At 43.8% G+C, this 16,656-nt stretch overlaps 1 protein-coding gene across 2 annotated transcripts in view; it reads right to left on the reverse strand.

Annotated features, from left to right (window-relative positions):
* ccser1 (coiled-coil serine-rich protein 1) overlaps positions 1–16,656 on the reverse strand; it is a 223,615-nt gene that overhangs the window by 159,252 nt on the left and 47,707 nt on the right. For both annotated transcript variants that reach the window (XM_072433547.1, XM_072433548.1), the window contains exon 9: positions 4,643–4,817. In XM_072433547.1, the coding sequence (XP_072289648.1) occupies positions 4,643–4,817 (175 nt within the window). The remainder of the gene's footprint in view (positions 1–4,642; positions 4,818–16,656) is intronic.

Genomic DNA, 16,656 nt, shown 5'->3' on the forward strand with positions numbered 1-16,656 from the left:
ACTAATGTGATAGTGAGGGAGAACGCCACTCCACAGAGCAGCCAGGTGAAGTGACAATGAGGCATAAGCAAGCCTAAAAGACACAGCAGTATTTATGGACTAATATCAATCATGGTTCATTTAACTTGGATCTCACATACAAATGACAAAAACAGACAATTGCAGATTAGGGTGTGCTAAGATATCGTTAGTGTATCGATAGCATCATAGGCGCTTGTATTGATATTTTGTCATTCAAAACATTTTTGTTGTATCTTTAGAGAAAAGAACAACATGACATTTAGAGTTTTATGTGTATTTCATATAAAGTATGTGCAGGTCGAGGTTTAATAAAGAAATACTGTTGTTAAAAAGTATTGTATTGTGTTGTGCACTGTTCAAAGACTCTGCGGTCTATAACGACGCATCCACGGAAATCATATACTCTGGTAATTTGTATTTTTAAATCAATACTACACACTTCCTAACAAGTGCATAATTGGGCAGTGTTAACAACTTGCCAAATGTTGCTGAGACATTGACTCGCAAGATGAATTGCACTTTCTCAAAGGCAATAAGGAGCCACATTTAACCTTACGTAATTACAGCCTGACATCAGCCCTTCAACAATGCTACACTGCTGAAAGAGATGCGTCTGGGGAAGCAAGAATGTGCCATAAGTCAAGGAGCTGCCCCGGGAGTCGGAGGATGGATAGCGACACAAGCTAGCTAACTCTTTATGTGTGGCTACAGCACGGCCATGCCCGCAAACACCCGAGCGTACGCCGTGACAAATGAGGCGGGCGCGGTTTTCGCTCGAGTCCCTCTTCTGATGTTGACGAATGGAGATTACCGCGTTCGGCATCATTAATACACGCGGACACTCGCGGTGAAAAGTGTTTGGTATGACCAGCAGGAGCAATGACTCGAGGGAAATAAATCCGGGGTAAATGGAAACCTCGCAGAAGTTAAAAATGTGCCTACAATGTTTTGTTTACAGATTTGATGCATAATTCAGGAGTTTTGAACTACTGGCGACACCTTCGTTTGGGTATTCCATGTTATACTCGCAACTCTAACTCGTTTACTCGTATTTCTGCTGCGTCTGTCAGTCTACAGTCTGATAAACACGAGAAGCCGAATATGATTGTGTGTTTGGACGCACTCGTTTTAATCCTTTTGCCACAAACTAGCACGGGCTGTTTGATTTTGATTGCCAAAGCTTCACTGAGATGATTTGCGCTGCAGGACGTTTGTTGTAAGCAGGAAAGTGAGGTTTTGTTGAGTCCGTAATCTAAAAGAGAGGTGACAAACCTACGTATCAAAGTCATGACGAGATAAGGTCGGCTTCACTGTTTGGCATTTAACTCGGCACTTTTCGACGAAACAAGAAACAGCCAGATCCGTGGAGAGGTGCAAATTAGTATAGTGGTATAAATATTGTCATTGGCTTTTGGTACGGGAGGCAGACACGGAGGTACTGCTAACGGCCAGAGCAGCTTTAAAACTCACCGTGGAGGCTCTACTGATGCGAAAAACACAAATAATGCGACTTAAACTATGCCTTTAATAGCCTGAAACAAGCGTCTTTATGTGTTTTTTATATATGCTGATGAAATGAAAACTAAAAGAAGCAAAAGAAAAGAAATGACAAAATACATGTGTTGATATCATGAGCAACAAAAACAGTAAATTGCAGAAAATTCAATATTCTCAATGTTCTCATCCTCTGACTGCAGTTATGAGTTTGATGTTGATATTTCAGAAGTATGGAAACAAAGGAAGCACTCATTGAACGGAGCTAAATCTAAATCGTAAGCAAAAAGTTAATGACATGACAAAGACCCAAGAATTTTACATTTCAAGACAGTGTTTCTCCCTGTCACTCACTTGTACATCTGTTTTTTTTAATTTAATGCAGTCCGACACTATACTACACACCTACAAATTATAAATGCACCTTAAAACCACTCAGGAAAGCATAAATTACACAAAATACCGAAAATACTATAAGTCCATAAAGTAAAACAATAATCTGTCAATAAAGGACAAACAGATTGACCAATAATTACAGGACACAAACAAATGGACAACTGTCCGCCAGTTTCCTGTGTTGACGACATATATGTATAATATTTACTCGCATGTTTCTCTCGGTCTCGTTTGCCTGTGGGATTTGTTGGTGCTTTACAGTTTCCCTCATAAACCAAGACAGGCACAATAGGCAAAATCCCCCAGCTCAAGATGTTGAGTCTGTGTCTTTCCACTGTGGGATGGGTCAATCATCGGGATCAATTCATGGGTCTCAGCTTCCTGTCATATGCAACATTTTGAGGACTTTTCCTATTCAAAGGATATAATATTTAGTTTCAAATGGTTAATCGCAAAGGCAACGGTTCTAATTTCTCATCTTTTTGACCCATGGATTCATGGGTCTCAAAAGAAAGGATATTTTTCTCCTATTTCATCCCCAAAGACCCTGTTTGTGACCAAAAGGAGAATCCAGGGCACTTACCGAGATCACTCCAGACTGTGCAGATAGAACCTTGTTTCATGTAGTTAGCAGCCGGCTAATGCTAGTTTGCACATTAAACTACCATGTTTATTGCATAGCTATGCTAATAAACGTTATTAGCCTACTTGCCGATTTAACACAAAGTCCGTGCCCTTCAAAGCTTTAAGGGCGTGTTCGGTGCAGAGGGCTTGTGGACAGAGACGTTTAGATTTAAATATCAGCAAAGGTTTTTTGTGGCAAGTTGTCGCTGCTTAGTGTCGTCAGCTGTAGAAAGGATGAAGTCCAAAGTATCAACCCTTTTCACTTTCAGTTTTATGATCTGCTTTTCATGACTATATAACAGTAGAGAGGAGACAAATAAGTCACGCGACTGAAACCAATGACTGAAACTCAAAACTACATTCTAGAAATCCTAAAGTTCAAAGTTGAGGCAGAAGACTAACTGTACGTTTCCTTTGTCATTTTGAGTTTATACAGTCTTAAAATCTCTTATTTTAGGGCTTGGCGAGTTTTCAAGTCTGTGTATAGTCCCGAGAACGACTATTTGATGAATAAATTAGTTGAATATTATCTCAATAATCGATAACTTGTTTCAGCCCTAATGGTAACACTTCCCTTTTAACTTCCACTATGCAGATGTTTGTCCAGCTTTATGGTTGACGTCTCTGTAATTACTTAGCGCAGTCACACGAAAGAAAAACAAACACAAAGTTCAGTGTCCTCTGTCAGCACAAATGAACTAAGAGGAAATTACTTTTACTTTTTAACAGCTTTTACAAAACCGTGGTGCCATTATTCAACCAGAACATTGTTGTCAGGAATTATCACATCACCAAGATCCTAGAACGTGAATGCAACCTATAAAGTATGCCTTAAGATTGATGGAATGAAATAGATTTTGCCTGCTGCAGATATGGATTTTTGCAGTGCATAAAAACACAGAGACAAAGGAAACGGCGCTGTAATCCAGGTCCAGCTTTGATCTTAGTTTAGAGGCGCTAATGGAGCTCTCTGCTACATTTAGACTCCTCTTTGTGCTTTTTGGTGTGTGCGGGGGACGGGGGACGCGGGCGTATTAGGGCAGGCCATGCAGATTACAAGAATGCAGCAGGCAGACGGCGCTAATGGATGATCTTTGAGTCCTCTTGGGATTTGTTTGATTACAGATTTACCTCTTAATGTTAATGTAGACTTGCCATTCAAATCATGCAGATACCAATTAATACAAGTATTGGTCTGACAATATGACGCTTTCGTTGCATCATTCATAAAAAAGAAAGCTTCTCTGCTTGAATGTAATGTAAAGGGAGAACGTCAATCCAAGTATTCACTATATTCTTACAGCAAAAATACTCATTATTTAGCTTAGAGTCAAGTGAATGCTCTCAAATGTTGGGAGGCTTAAACGTGTCAAGTTTAAGCTTCATCTTCTTACTAAAAGGAAGACTTATTAGACATTGTTATTTTATTATTTTGGACATTTTAAATTGCAATACTAATGTAAAACGACGTCATCAGTCCGCTGACTTCTGCTTGAAAACTGCAGTGCTGATTCCCGCCGTACACGTGTAGTTGCATCGCAATAGCATTGACGATCGCATCAACACGGCTGCTGCTAAATCCTTGTGCATCACTGCTCAAGAAAGGGAAAAAAAAAACACAAAGTATGTAGCAGTGGACGTGTGTCAGGGGCTCATGAAACGGGGATTTACGGAGCACTGGCTCGAATGCAGGAGTGTAAAGATCAGTCAAACACGAGAAAACATGGCTAAAAGCTCTTAAAAGTCTCCTTTAAATAGAGACGGCGATATAGTACACATGAGCGGTATCCCTTTCTGAAACTCACACTCACAAACTCCCTTTGGTTTTTTGGTTTTTAACACATTATAAGTCAAGTGTTTTGAAGTGCACATGATCTGAACCCTCACGCCTCCGATGTGAGGAAGAGCAGACGAACATGCATGAATCAATAAAAAAAAGTCAGAGTAAGAGCTAAAGATGAGGGAAAACTATTATAACATGGCTCAAATCTCATGAAAGTCGAGCACAATATCACCACTCTGCTGTCGTTACTACACATTGCTTCATTCCTGTTTTCTATACACGATACTGATGCGTTTTAGTTCGTATGTGAAAGTGCGCTCTTACCTCCTGCAGTGTCCGCTTGAGTCGGAGCAGCAGCGTTTTCACAGCGGTACAGTCCTGCTGCATCAGCCTCAGTGGCAGGGTCTCCATCCCCGGGGCAGGAGGCTCATCTTCCCTCCCCGCGGCCAGGCCCGAGCACCCCTCGGCGGGCAGCAGGCTGGTGGGCCGGCTGGAATCCCTGGAGGGCCGAGCAAAAGGATAGGAAAAGACAGATCTGACGTTACTGGGAGCAGAGTAAAAGGAGAAATCTTCGCTCCACAAGCAGCCGAAGGGATCAATTGATGGTTACCCCAGAGATGATGTATAATGCAGGAACATGCAGACATCAGATGCATAAGTGATCCATAAGAGAATTAAATTTCCTCCCTGAAGTTATGCATTAGTAACTGGAAATATAAAAAATGCACAAGCAAATACAGTACCATCCAGAACATGCCTACAGAACAAGGGCTGTAATGTTGGTCGCAATATTATGGTTATAAAAGGCACTAAAGGCTTAGTAAACAATTATTTAAGCAACATGTTCACTGCAAAAAACAAAATAAGGCTGCACAATATGTCAAAAAACACTGTTATTGCGATATTAGAGCATGTGGCATGGGTATAGAAGAGATGCACAATATTTTCAATGAATTCTATGCATTAATGACACGTTTTTTTACATGCACTAGCTTGTTTTTCCTCGTGACCATTTGAAGAGTTGGCGAGACGGGCAACTCTTTAGAACAACATCGTTCTTCTGAAATATGGGAGTACTACTTTCAAAAAAAAGGACATTTCACAAAGGAACATGCTGTAAAAAGCGGACAAGCGCTACATTAGCCCGCCGCTAACTTGAAAGCTACCGTCTCAGAAACTCATCGTGTTTCTTGTGACGAAGAACGTGGGTTTGGTGCAGAAACATGAACATTTGCCGAATGTCTCTCCCCCCAGTTCACGCTACAACTGTCTTGAAAGTGTAAAGAGCACAGAAACACAGATGGATCACGCTGAACAAATACAGCTCAAAACAAACATATAACCTCAATCGCTCAGAGCCAATACCTTCTGAAGAGTTTAAATCGCTCTTCCTCGCTCTTCCTCCCCACATAAAAACACACTTTTATTCACTGGCGTTTAACTCGGCATGAGAAGTGTGTGGTCCTCTGACTGTCTTTTATGATTTTGTGTTGTTTTTAATTAGTTTTTATTTGGTTTGTACGTATTTATTTATTTTTTACATATTTTGCTTGTGTTTGTTTTGTGCAGCACTTTGGAGACTTTGTGTTGGTAAAATGATTGGATAAACACTGCATTTATCTACATGAATACAGAGAGCGTACGTTTCTGCGTGCTGTACGTCATTTGTGCGCCGTGTTCCAGCCATTTTAGTTATTGTTTGTATTGATTGGCCTTGTGTGTGCAGAGTGGAGAAAGACTATTACTGTTATTATCTTTTGTAAATATATTCCTTGTTTTCTGTTTCCAACTAGTGGTTTAGAAATAAGAACACAGCGGAGCAGAACATGAACAAAAAACGACTCAAATTAGCAAATTAAAAGAAAATTGACTGCAGATAAGAAGCTCAATACACACTGAATACAGTTCTGCCCGGATATAAAAACATGTAATATGAACTGTGGAGTTGGTTTGAACAATGGTGGAGAGAGATTTCCACCCATTGCAATTTGATATATAAGATTTATTTCATGGTGGACATTTTAAACATGTTAAAGACCTAAATGCAATAATAGACTAATCCTCCAGCAAAGGCAGCTAACCAAGCGAGCAAAATGCATCATGTTTTTTTTCTTTTTTACTTTTGTTTGTTTGTTTGTTTTTAAGACAAAATAGGTTGTTTTATCTTGCAGCTGTCACCTTCCTCTGAAGCGTCATGGCAACAGTCAGATGACGGTCCAGAGTGTGCCGCTTGTGTTTGCATTTGGCTTGGACAAACACTTTGCATAAGCAAAGACTGAATTCAGAATTAACTTATGGCATCAAACGCATCTGTCTTCATGGAAAATGTTCAATTCCATGGGATGTGGAACAGTTACTGTTACTTTAATTAATACCCAAATTCCTAATGATCACAAATGTATGAAGCATTATAATAACATGATAAGAGTGAACTATAATGCAAAATAACCCTTGATGTTACAGAGTTTGATTCAACTCTAACCCAAAGTCCTTCATTACGTTGTTACAATGCTTTAAATTATAAAACTATCCATCAATTATGAATTAGGTCCATCTTTTATCAAGGTTATATATGTGTAGCTATTATAAAGATGTTTTGTAGCCTGTGTTACCTGTATAAAAGTAGACAGTGATTTGTTAACTGACCATTCAAATTGCCATTTCAATTGAATCAAGCATTAACTATTCTAAATTACAAGTCCAGACTACACACTGGTTAGAGAGGCAGCACTGCATTTGAACTACTCCTGGAAAGACTCTTTAAAATAGGTCAATAAAAAGGTTAATTTTCATTTGTTTGTGGCCTATTTACCATGACGTTAAGTCCAATACAAATGAGCGTCGGTATTGTAGAGCTGGACTCTGCGACACAGAGGAGATTCTACCAGCTAGCCCTTTAAATTAACTGTCCCATCTGTGCGCACAGTCCATTAACCACTAAACACGTTGCCGCGGTGATGCTTCTGTGGTTTGGCCTTTTGTTCTTTGTCTCACCTTCAATGAGTACTTAACACATAGCAGCTTGGGCAGGCAATGTAAATAATTTTAAATGTATATTATCTTGAGGGGGCAAGATAAATCTCACTTTTTGACGACTGATTGTAAACATAATGCTTAATGCATAAGGCTTATTATGCAAAATAAACCTGTAGTATTAGACCCCTACAAACACGTTCAGATGTACTTTGGCGTTGCAACACGGCAATGTCCCCATTTTGGGAAAAGTAAAGGTTCTCTTATCTAATAAAATGCTCTCATTGATCAGTGAACATTTTTATAACCGTATTTTCCGCACTATAAGGCACACTTAAAAGCCTTTAACGTCCTCAATAACTGTCCGTGCGCTTTTTAATCCGGTGCGCTTAATATATGGTTCATTTCTGGTTGTGCTTACTGACCTAGAAGCGATTTTGTGTGGTACACGGTGTATAAAGAAGATTCGGGACACGAGAGACTCAGATGCACGTCTAGAAGCACGTTTACGGTACTCCGGAACCAGAAGTCCCAACAACATATATGCAAAGCATTCTGGGAACAGTTGTCTACCGCTACACACTGCGCTTGCGGCGCTCTGTCAAAATGTAAACTACATTATACGTCAGAAACACCCGGACACCTAAATTAAGGACCCCAAGAATCTTGGGCCAAGATGGCTCCTGCCAAGAGACCATGGATCTATAATATTATCACAAGAGACACGCTTACAACGTAAGCTTTAAACTCTGGGCTAAAGTATCAGTCAACTGTGGTCCGAGCTTTCACAAAGGCCGGAATCGTCACTGAACTGCTGCGTGACTCGAGATGGATCCGGGGATGGCGGCTTCCAGCCTGACGTTGTTAAACTCAGACACTGAAGATGAAGAATTTGAAGAGTTTGTGGATGAGAAATGAACTGAAAAATTTGTGTTGTGTGTATTGTGTTGTATTTTACATGTTATAAGTGAGTTTGTCTGAGAGTTGTTGTGAATATGCTAACATGTCTTTTAGCAGTAGCAGAATGTGTTTTGATGTTGAACAATGTTGATCTGAATGAGTTGAACCCGTTTAATAAAGCTCAACTGACTGAATTATCTGTCTGTTTTGTTTTACTTAATGCGTTTTATAATAAGGAATTTATTAATGCGCCTTTTTGTGCGCAAAATACGGTATGTGATTGTTCAGGGACAGACCACACCAAGTACTTGGGGGTGAATATTATTAGTTACAGTGGGAGGCGCAAGCAAACGCAGTGTCACAGAAGGCAACCAACACTCCGAAACATTGCCCCCTTGAGGCCAAGACATTTCTGACTACTGTCCAAAGAGATGTGTAACAGCCGTTCTTCAAAGTTCTTGGATGGAAAACACTTGATCTGATACCCATCCATCCATCCATCCATCTTCTGCCGCTTTATCCGGGGCCGGGTCGCGGGGGCAGCAGTCTGAGCAGGGTCTCCCAGACTTCCCTCTCCCCAGACACTTCCTCTAACTCCTCCGGGGGGATCCCGAGGCGTTCCCAGGCCAGCCGAGAGACATAGTCTCTCCAGCGTGTCCTGGGTCTTCCCCGGGGCCTCTTCCCGGTGGGACATGCCTTAAACACCTCCCGAGGGAGGCGCCCAGGAGGCATCCGGAACAGATGCCCGAGCCACCTCAGCTGGCTCCTCTCGACGTGGAGGAGCAGCGGCTCTACTCCGAGCTCCCCCCGTGTGGCCGAGCTCCTCACCTTATCTCTAAGGGAGCGCCCAGCCACACGGCGGAGGAAACTCATTTCGACCGCTTGTATCCGCGAACTTGTTCTTTCGGTCACTACCCAAAGCTCATGACCATAGGTGAGGGCAGGAACGTAGACCGACCGGTAAATAGAGAGCTTTGCCTTTCGGCTCAGCTCCCTCTTCACCACAACGGTCCGATGCAGCGACTGCATCACTGCAGCCGCTGCACCGATCCGCCTGTCGATCTCACGCTCCATCCTTCCCTCACTCGTGAACAAGACCCCGAGATACTTGAACTCCTCCACTTGGGGCAAGGACACCCCACCCACCTGGAGAGGGCAAGCCACCTTTTTCCGGTCGAGAACCATGGCCTCGGATTTGGAGGTGCTGATTCTCATCCCAGCCGCTTCACACTCGGCTGCAAACCGTCCCAGTGCATGTTGCAGGTCCGGGTTTGATGGAGCCATCAGGACAACATCGTCTGCAAACAGCAGAGATGAGATCCTGTGGTCCCCAAACCGGACACCCTCCGACCCCTGACTGCGCCTAGAAATTCTGTCCATAAAAATTATGAACAGAACCGGTGACAAAGGGCAGCCCTGGCGGAGTCCAACATGCACTGGGAACAGGTCTGACTTACTGCCGGCAATGCGAACACAGCTCCTGCTCTGGTCATACAGGGACCGGACAGCCCTGAGCAAAGGGCCCCGGACCCCGTACTCCCGGAGCACCCCCCAAAGGACACCCCGAGGGACACGGTCGAAAGCCTTCTCCAGATCCACAAAGCACATGTGGACTGGTTGGGCAAACTCCCATGAGCCCTCGAGCACCCGATGGAGGGTATAGAGCTGGTCCAGTGTTCCACGACCGGGACGAAAACCACTCTGCTCCTCCTGAATCCGAGGTTCGACTATCGGTCGGATTCTCCTCTCCAGTACCTTGGAATAGACCTTACCCGGGAGGCTGAGGAGTGTGATCCCTCTGTAGTTGGAACACACCCTCCGGTCCCCCTTCTTGAACAGAGGGACCACCACCCCGGTCTGCCAGTCCAGAGGCACGGTCCCCGAACGCCACGCGATGTTGCAGAGACGTGTCAACCAAGACAGTCCTACAACATCCAGATACTTTAGGTACTCAGGGCGGATCTCATCCACCCCCGGAGCCCTGCCACCGAGGAGTTTGCGAACAACCTCAGTGACTTCAGCTTGGGTGATGGATGAGCCAGCCACCGAGTCCCCGGTCTCCACTTCCTCTTCGGAAGACGTGACTGAGGGATTAAGGAGATCCTCAAAGTATTCCTTCCACCGTCCGACGACATCCCCAGTTGAGGTCAGCAGGCCTCCACCCGCACCGTAAACGGTGTTGGTGAGACACTGCTTCCCCCTCCTGAGGCGCCGGACGGTTTGCCAGAATTTCTTTGGTGCCGACCGATAGTCCTCCTCCATGGCCTCCCCGAACTCCTCCCAGGCCCGGGTTTTTGCCTCTGCGACAGCACGAGCCGCGGCTCGCTTGGCCTGCCGATACCCGTCGATGACCTCCGGAGACCTACAAGCCAGAGTGGCCTGATAGGCCTCCTTCTTCAGTCTGACGGCATCCCTTACTTCCGGTGTCCACCACCGGGTTCGGGGGTTGCCGCCACGACAGGCACCGGAGACCTTGCGACCACAACTCCGAGCAGCCGCATCAACAATGGAGGCGGAGAACATGGTCCACTCGGACTCAATGTCCCCAACCTCCCCCGGGACATGGGAGAAGCTCTCCCGGAGGTGCGAGTTGAATACCCTACTGACAGAGGGCTCCACTAGACGTTCCCAACAGACCCTCACAATACGCTTGGGTCTGCCAAGTCTGTCCGGCTTCCTCCTCCGCCAGCGGATCCAACTCACCACCAGGTGGTGATCGGTTGACAACTCTGCCCCTCTATTCACCCGAGTGTCCAAGACACGCGGCCGGAGGTCTGATGACACGACAACAAAGTCGATCATTGACCTCCGGCCTAGGGTGTCCTGGTGCCATGTGCACTGATGAACACCCTTGTGCTTGAACATGGTGTTCGTTATGGACAATCCGTGGCTAGCACAGAAGTCCAATAACTGAACACCGCTCGGGTTCAGATCGGGGAAGCCGTTCTTCCCGATCACCCCTCTCCAGGTGTCACTGTCATTGCCCACGTGGGCGTTGAAGTCCCCCAGTAGAACAACGGAGTCCCCGGTCGGTGCACTGTCCAGTACCCCTCCCAAGGACTCCAAGAAGGCCGGGTACTCTGCACTGCTGTTCGGCCCGTAGGCCGCCACAACAGTGAGAGACCTGTCCCCCACCCGAAGGCGGAGGGACGCGACCCTCTCGTTCACCGGGGTAAACTCCAACACGTGGCGGCTGAGCTGAGGGGCTATCAGCAAGCCCACACCAGCCCGCCGCCTCTCCCCGCGGGCAACACCAGAGAAGTGGAGCGTCCAGCCCCTCTCGAGGAGATGGGTTCCAGAGCCCAAACTGTGCGTGGAGGTGAGGCCGACTATATCTAGTCGGTATCGCTCAACCTCCCGCACAAGCTCAGGCTCTTTCCCCCCCAGCGAGGTGACATTTCATGTCCCCAGAGTTAGTCTCTGTGTCTGGAGATCTGGTCGCCGAGGCCCCTGCCGTCGACTGCCGCCCAGATCTCTCTGCACCGGCCCCTTATGGATCCTCCTGCGGGTGGTGGGCCCACGGGAGGGCGACCCCACGTCGCTCTTTCGGGCTGTGCCCGGCCGGGCCCCGTGGGGTAAGACCCGGCCACCAGGCGCTCGCCATGGAGCACCCATCCCAGGCCTGGCTCCAGGATGGGGCCCCGGTGACGCCGATCCGGGCGACGTAAACGGCCTTGTTCGTGTCGTCGTCATAAGAGGCTTCTGAACCGATCTTTGTCTGACCCGTCACCTAGGACCTGTTTGCCTTGGGAGACCCTACCAGGGGCATGAAGCCCCCGACAACATAGCTCCCGGGATCATTCGGGCACTCAAACCCCTCCACCACGTTAAGGTGTCGGTTCAAGGAGATATTTGATACATCAAACATATTCATTTGGAGTCAGTCGATGAATCAACGTGAACCAGAACTAGTCCAGCAGTTCACGTTTGAATATTTTTTTTCAACCGTTTATGCTCCTACACGTGTTTAAACGTGTCGTCTGGAAAGAATCCTGAAAACAAATGGCAAATTACATTGCACGGAATGCTTCACAGAATTATTCTATTCTAAAATCTCTCAGCTCTTATCTGTCCATCAGGATGTTCCAATATCATCATTTCTACTGGAGGTTTTATGCTCAACTACAGTCACACGCCACCGACTTCCCCACATCCCCACTCCAGCGAGCGATTGGTGGATTCAACCGATTACAGTCAAGTGTGAATCAAACATTTTTTTCTCTGTTGCCATACTGCCCACCCCACACAGGGAGCAGTAGATTATGAGCAGATCTTTCATCAAAGAGGACTTGGAGGTGCATTCAAAGTCACACCATTATTCACCGACCTTACAGCACCACACAATCAGCTGAAGCACCAACTATAAAGTATATACTATAAACTATAAACACCGACCTTATCTATAAAAACTTCAGATGCAGAGTGATTCATTGATTGCAACCCATACTTTACAGTAACAAGGTAGACAATTATGTTTAAAATAGCAGTAGAAGAGTCCGAAGGTGCAAAACAGAACAGTGAAAATGCTGACCACTTTGATATTACCATCCAATGAAGCTTAAACATGAAAAAAAAGAAACGTAAAAATCTGTCCGTGGAAACAGTGGATGGATATCTTTGGCTTGTGTTTTTGGTAGCGTCAAAGAAGGCTATCACGAACACTATGGAAGACGCAGACGGGGCCAAATGTCAAGGACTGGGTCACTTTTGTTGGACACTGGGGCAGATGTGACGGACATGGAACTTTTGAATGTTTTCCACCCGCTGCTCTTGTTTTGCTGTTTTTCTTATTGCATTTCGTGTCATTACATCTCGAGCATGAATATCCTCTCTTCTCCGACACGAAATGTCCGACAGCAGGACGTGCTGATAGTCTTGCTCTCGATTACATATTTTGTTTGCTAATTTTATGCGTAAGCCAGTGACTAACGCTCTTACTTTGCCAAATCCCCTTAATCCCAGATACAACATGTAAAATGATTTTGTGGCGGAATATTAAGCAATTAAAGCCCAGAATGTTACATTTCAACCAGATTTACACATTCTACTTGAAATGTGTCAGAAGCTACATTGAATATGAACTTGTAAGTAGGATAGGAAAGAGGTGGAAAATGTGAACTTGAAAATACTATAATGTAATTGGACTGGCCTTTCTTTCAGTGAAGAGGACAGACCTTATTAACTTTGTCCGTGAAAAAGCAAAAATGTAACAGGAACCTGCTGCAAACCAGTTTGAAGTCAGGCCTGATTAATGTAATATTTTCCTGAATGAATGAATGAATCCAAGTATATAAATACATTTCCTTCTCCTGCGGGTGGTCTCGTCCCCTTTTCTAAGCTCCGGTCCTCTAGCAGAGGCCTGGGAGCTTGAGGGTTCTGCACAGTATCTCTGTTGTTCCTGCACTGCACTTTCCTGGACTGAGATATCTGATGTTTTTCCATTTTGGGGGTCACTAACCCGAGTGAGACTGAGAGTCAGATCTCTCCTTCACTCTGGAACTCCTCCAGGTTTCTACTTTTTCCCAAGGAGGTTTTTTGTAGTTGTTCCTGGCCGAGAAGGAGGGTCTAAGGACAGAGGATGCTGGGACATCATCCCTCGCCACCACAGACATTGCTTGATTCTGATTCATTTTTCACTGTCGCCCTCAGAGGCAACTGTTGTTGTGATTTTGGGCGTTACAAAAATAAATTGAATTGAGTGTTTCAATGACCATGGGCACCACTTTTACCTTCACCTTCCACGCCCTTGGTGTTTCTTCAGTTTTTCGTGTTCCTTTTTCCTGAAGTTATATTTATTGTGCATTACGAACCGTTTTATTGGTCAAGAACACAGAATTATGGGGGCTGGGCAAATTGATAGGGGAAACAATGTATCAAGCTTTGATTTTCTTATTTAAAAATATATATATAAAAATACCAAATGCCTTTCAATCTTAAGGTCATGAACATAAACAAGACAAACCTGGAATAAAGGTAATTTAACACAAAAATATTGAAATTTCTTCCTCCAAAAAAGCCCCAAGTTGATCAAGGACCATTTGAAACGGTAACGAATCATAATTAACATATGTAAATACAAATTAACCCACATAAATCATGTGTGGAAGAGTTCACAAGAGTTATAAGCAAGGTAGTTTGATTTGAACTTCCTCCATCCGTTGCTGCTTTAACATATTTGTTCTCGAGTTTGATAACTTCAATTCCAATATCCTTCTACAGTCGGTAAAGACATAAAATTTACTGAATGTTTGTCAATGAACCTCAGCATAAGACACATTTCTGCCAAGTGGTAAAAATTGTACATAATAGCTAAAAAGTAAGGCCTATCTCACCTTCTTAATACCATTCCTGAAAGGTGAGCTAGCGTCATCTGCACGCCACAAAGACAAGCAGCAAGATCACTGTCTGCATACGAAAGGACATCGCTGAAGGCAGGGACACAGAAATGAGGAGCCTTCCATCACTGAAAGAGCATGCCTACTTTGACCGGAAGCCATTTAAAACGGGCAGAGAGCAAACTCAATTTTGTCCCATTGCCGTAGAAATATTTCAACGAGGCTGGAGACATTAAGTTAGACAGCAGATTCTTCAAAAATATTGTTCTTAGCACAAACAACTCAGTTAAATATGAATCAACATAGTCCAAAATTACCTAACCCAAGTACAAGCTGTATTATCTTTTTATTTTCATATATATATATATATATATATATATATTTTCATATATATATATATATATATATATATATATATATATATATATATATATATATATATATATATATATATATATATATATATATACATATACACATACATACATATATATATATATATATACATATACACATACATACATATATATATATATACACATATACATATATATATATATATATATATATATATATATACATATACATATATATATACATATACATACATATATATATATATACATATACATACATATATATATATATATATATATATATATACATATATATATATATATATATATATATATATATATATATATATATATATATATATATATATATATATATATATATATATATATATATAGTTGAAAAAGCTTTCAACTGGTTCAAAACGCAGCAGCAAGATTACTAACAGGAACTAAAAGAAGAGAGCATATTACACCAGTGCTTGAGTCTCTTCTCTGGCTCCCTATCGAGTTTTGAATCAAATTTAAAATCCTACTCCTAACTTACAAAGCCACAAATGACATGGCCCAATCCTACCTCAAAGACGCTATAGTGCCATATCATCAAACAGAGCTCTTCGCTCTCAAAATGCTGGCATTCTGGTGGTCCCAAGAGTCTCTAAAAGCACAGTAGGAGGTTGAGCGTTTAGCTACCAAGCTCCTGTGTTATGGAATCAGCTCCTGTCTATGTTAAAGATGCCGACACAGTTTTTTAAGTCCAGGCTTAAAACGTTCCTCTTTGAAATTGCTTATGGTCAGGCCAGTTAGGAACAGAAATATAAACCTACAATTTTCCAGCTACGCTGTCCAGAGTAGTTATGCTGGGGGAAGTATGGAAGCTTACATTCAAAAATATTTAACATTCTATTTCACCTGTTTTCTCCTTCTTCCATTCCCCTGGGGGAGTGGTTCTGTTTCAGTCATATGCTGACCTGTGGATCCAGATGCTCCTCAACTGACTGAGAAACGGTCTCTAATCCAGCTGAACGGTTCTTCATCTGCCTCGAAGAACTGATTCACCTCCTTAGTGGATTTGCCTCCTCACTCTATCTGCAAATTGAATCGCGTCCGCCTGCCCATCCGTGGGAGTCGAATCTCTCCTTCACTAGGGAACTCCTTAAGGTTTTTACTTAATACATTTGGGATGCTGGGACATTTGTCTCAGGACAGGGTATGCTGGGACATTTGTCTAAGGACAGAGGATGCTGGGACATTTGTCTAAGGACAGAGGATGCTGGGACATTTGTCTAAGGACAGGGGATGCTGGGGTATTTGTCTCAGGACAGAGGATGCTGGGACATTTGACTAAGGACAGGGGATGCTCAGACGTTTGTCTAAGGACAGGGGAATGCTGGGACATTTTGTCTCAGGACATTTGTCTAAGGACAGGGGAATGCTGGGACATTTTGTCTCAGGACATTTGTCTAAGGACAGGGGAATGCTGGGACATTTGTCTAAGGACAGGAGGATGCTGGGACATTTGTCTAAGGACAGAGGATGTTGGGACATTCGTCTAAGGACAGGGGATGCTGGGACATTTGTCTAAGTACAGGGGATGCTGGGACATTTGTCTAAGGACAGGGTATGCTGGGACATTTGTCTAAGGACAGAGGATGCTGGGACATTTGTCTCAGGACAGGGGATGCTGGGGTATTTGTCTCAGGACAGAGGATGCTGGGAAATTTGTCTCAGGACAGGGGATGCTGGGGTATTTGTCTCAGGACAGAGGATGCTCGGA

Source organism: Eucyclogobius newberryi, unplaced genomic scaffold (assembly GCF_026437365.1).
Source record: "Eucyclogobius newberryi isolate DKJ021-1_F unplaced genomic scaffold, fEucNew1.0.hap1 SCAF_6, whole genome shotgun sequence".
Taxonomy (NCBI): Eukaryota; Metazoa; Chordata; class Actinopteri; order Gobiiformes; family Gobiidae; genus Eucyclogobius; species Eucyclogobius newberryi.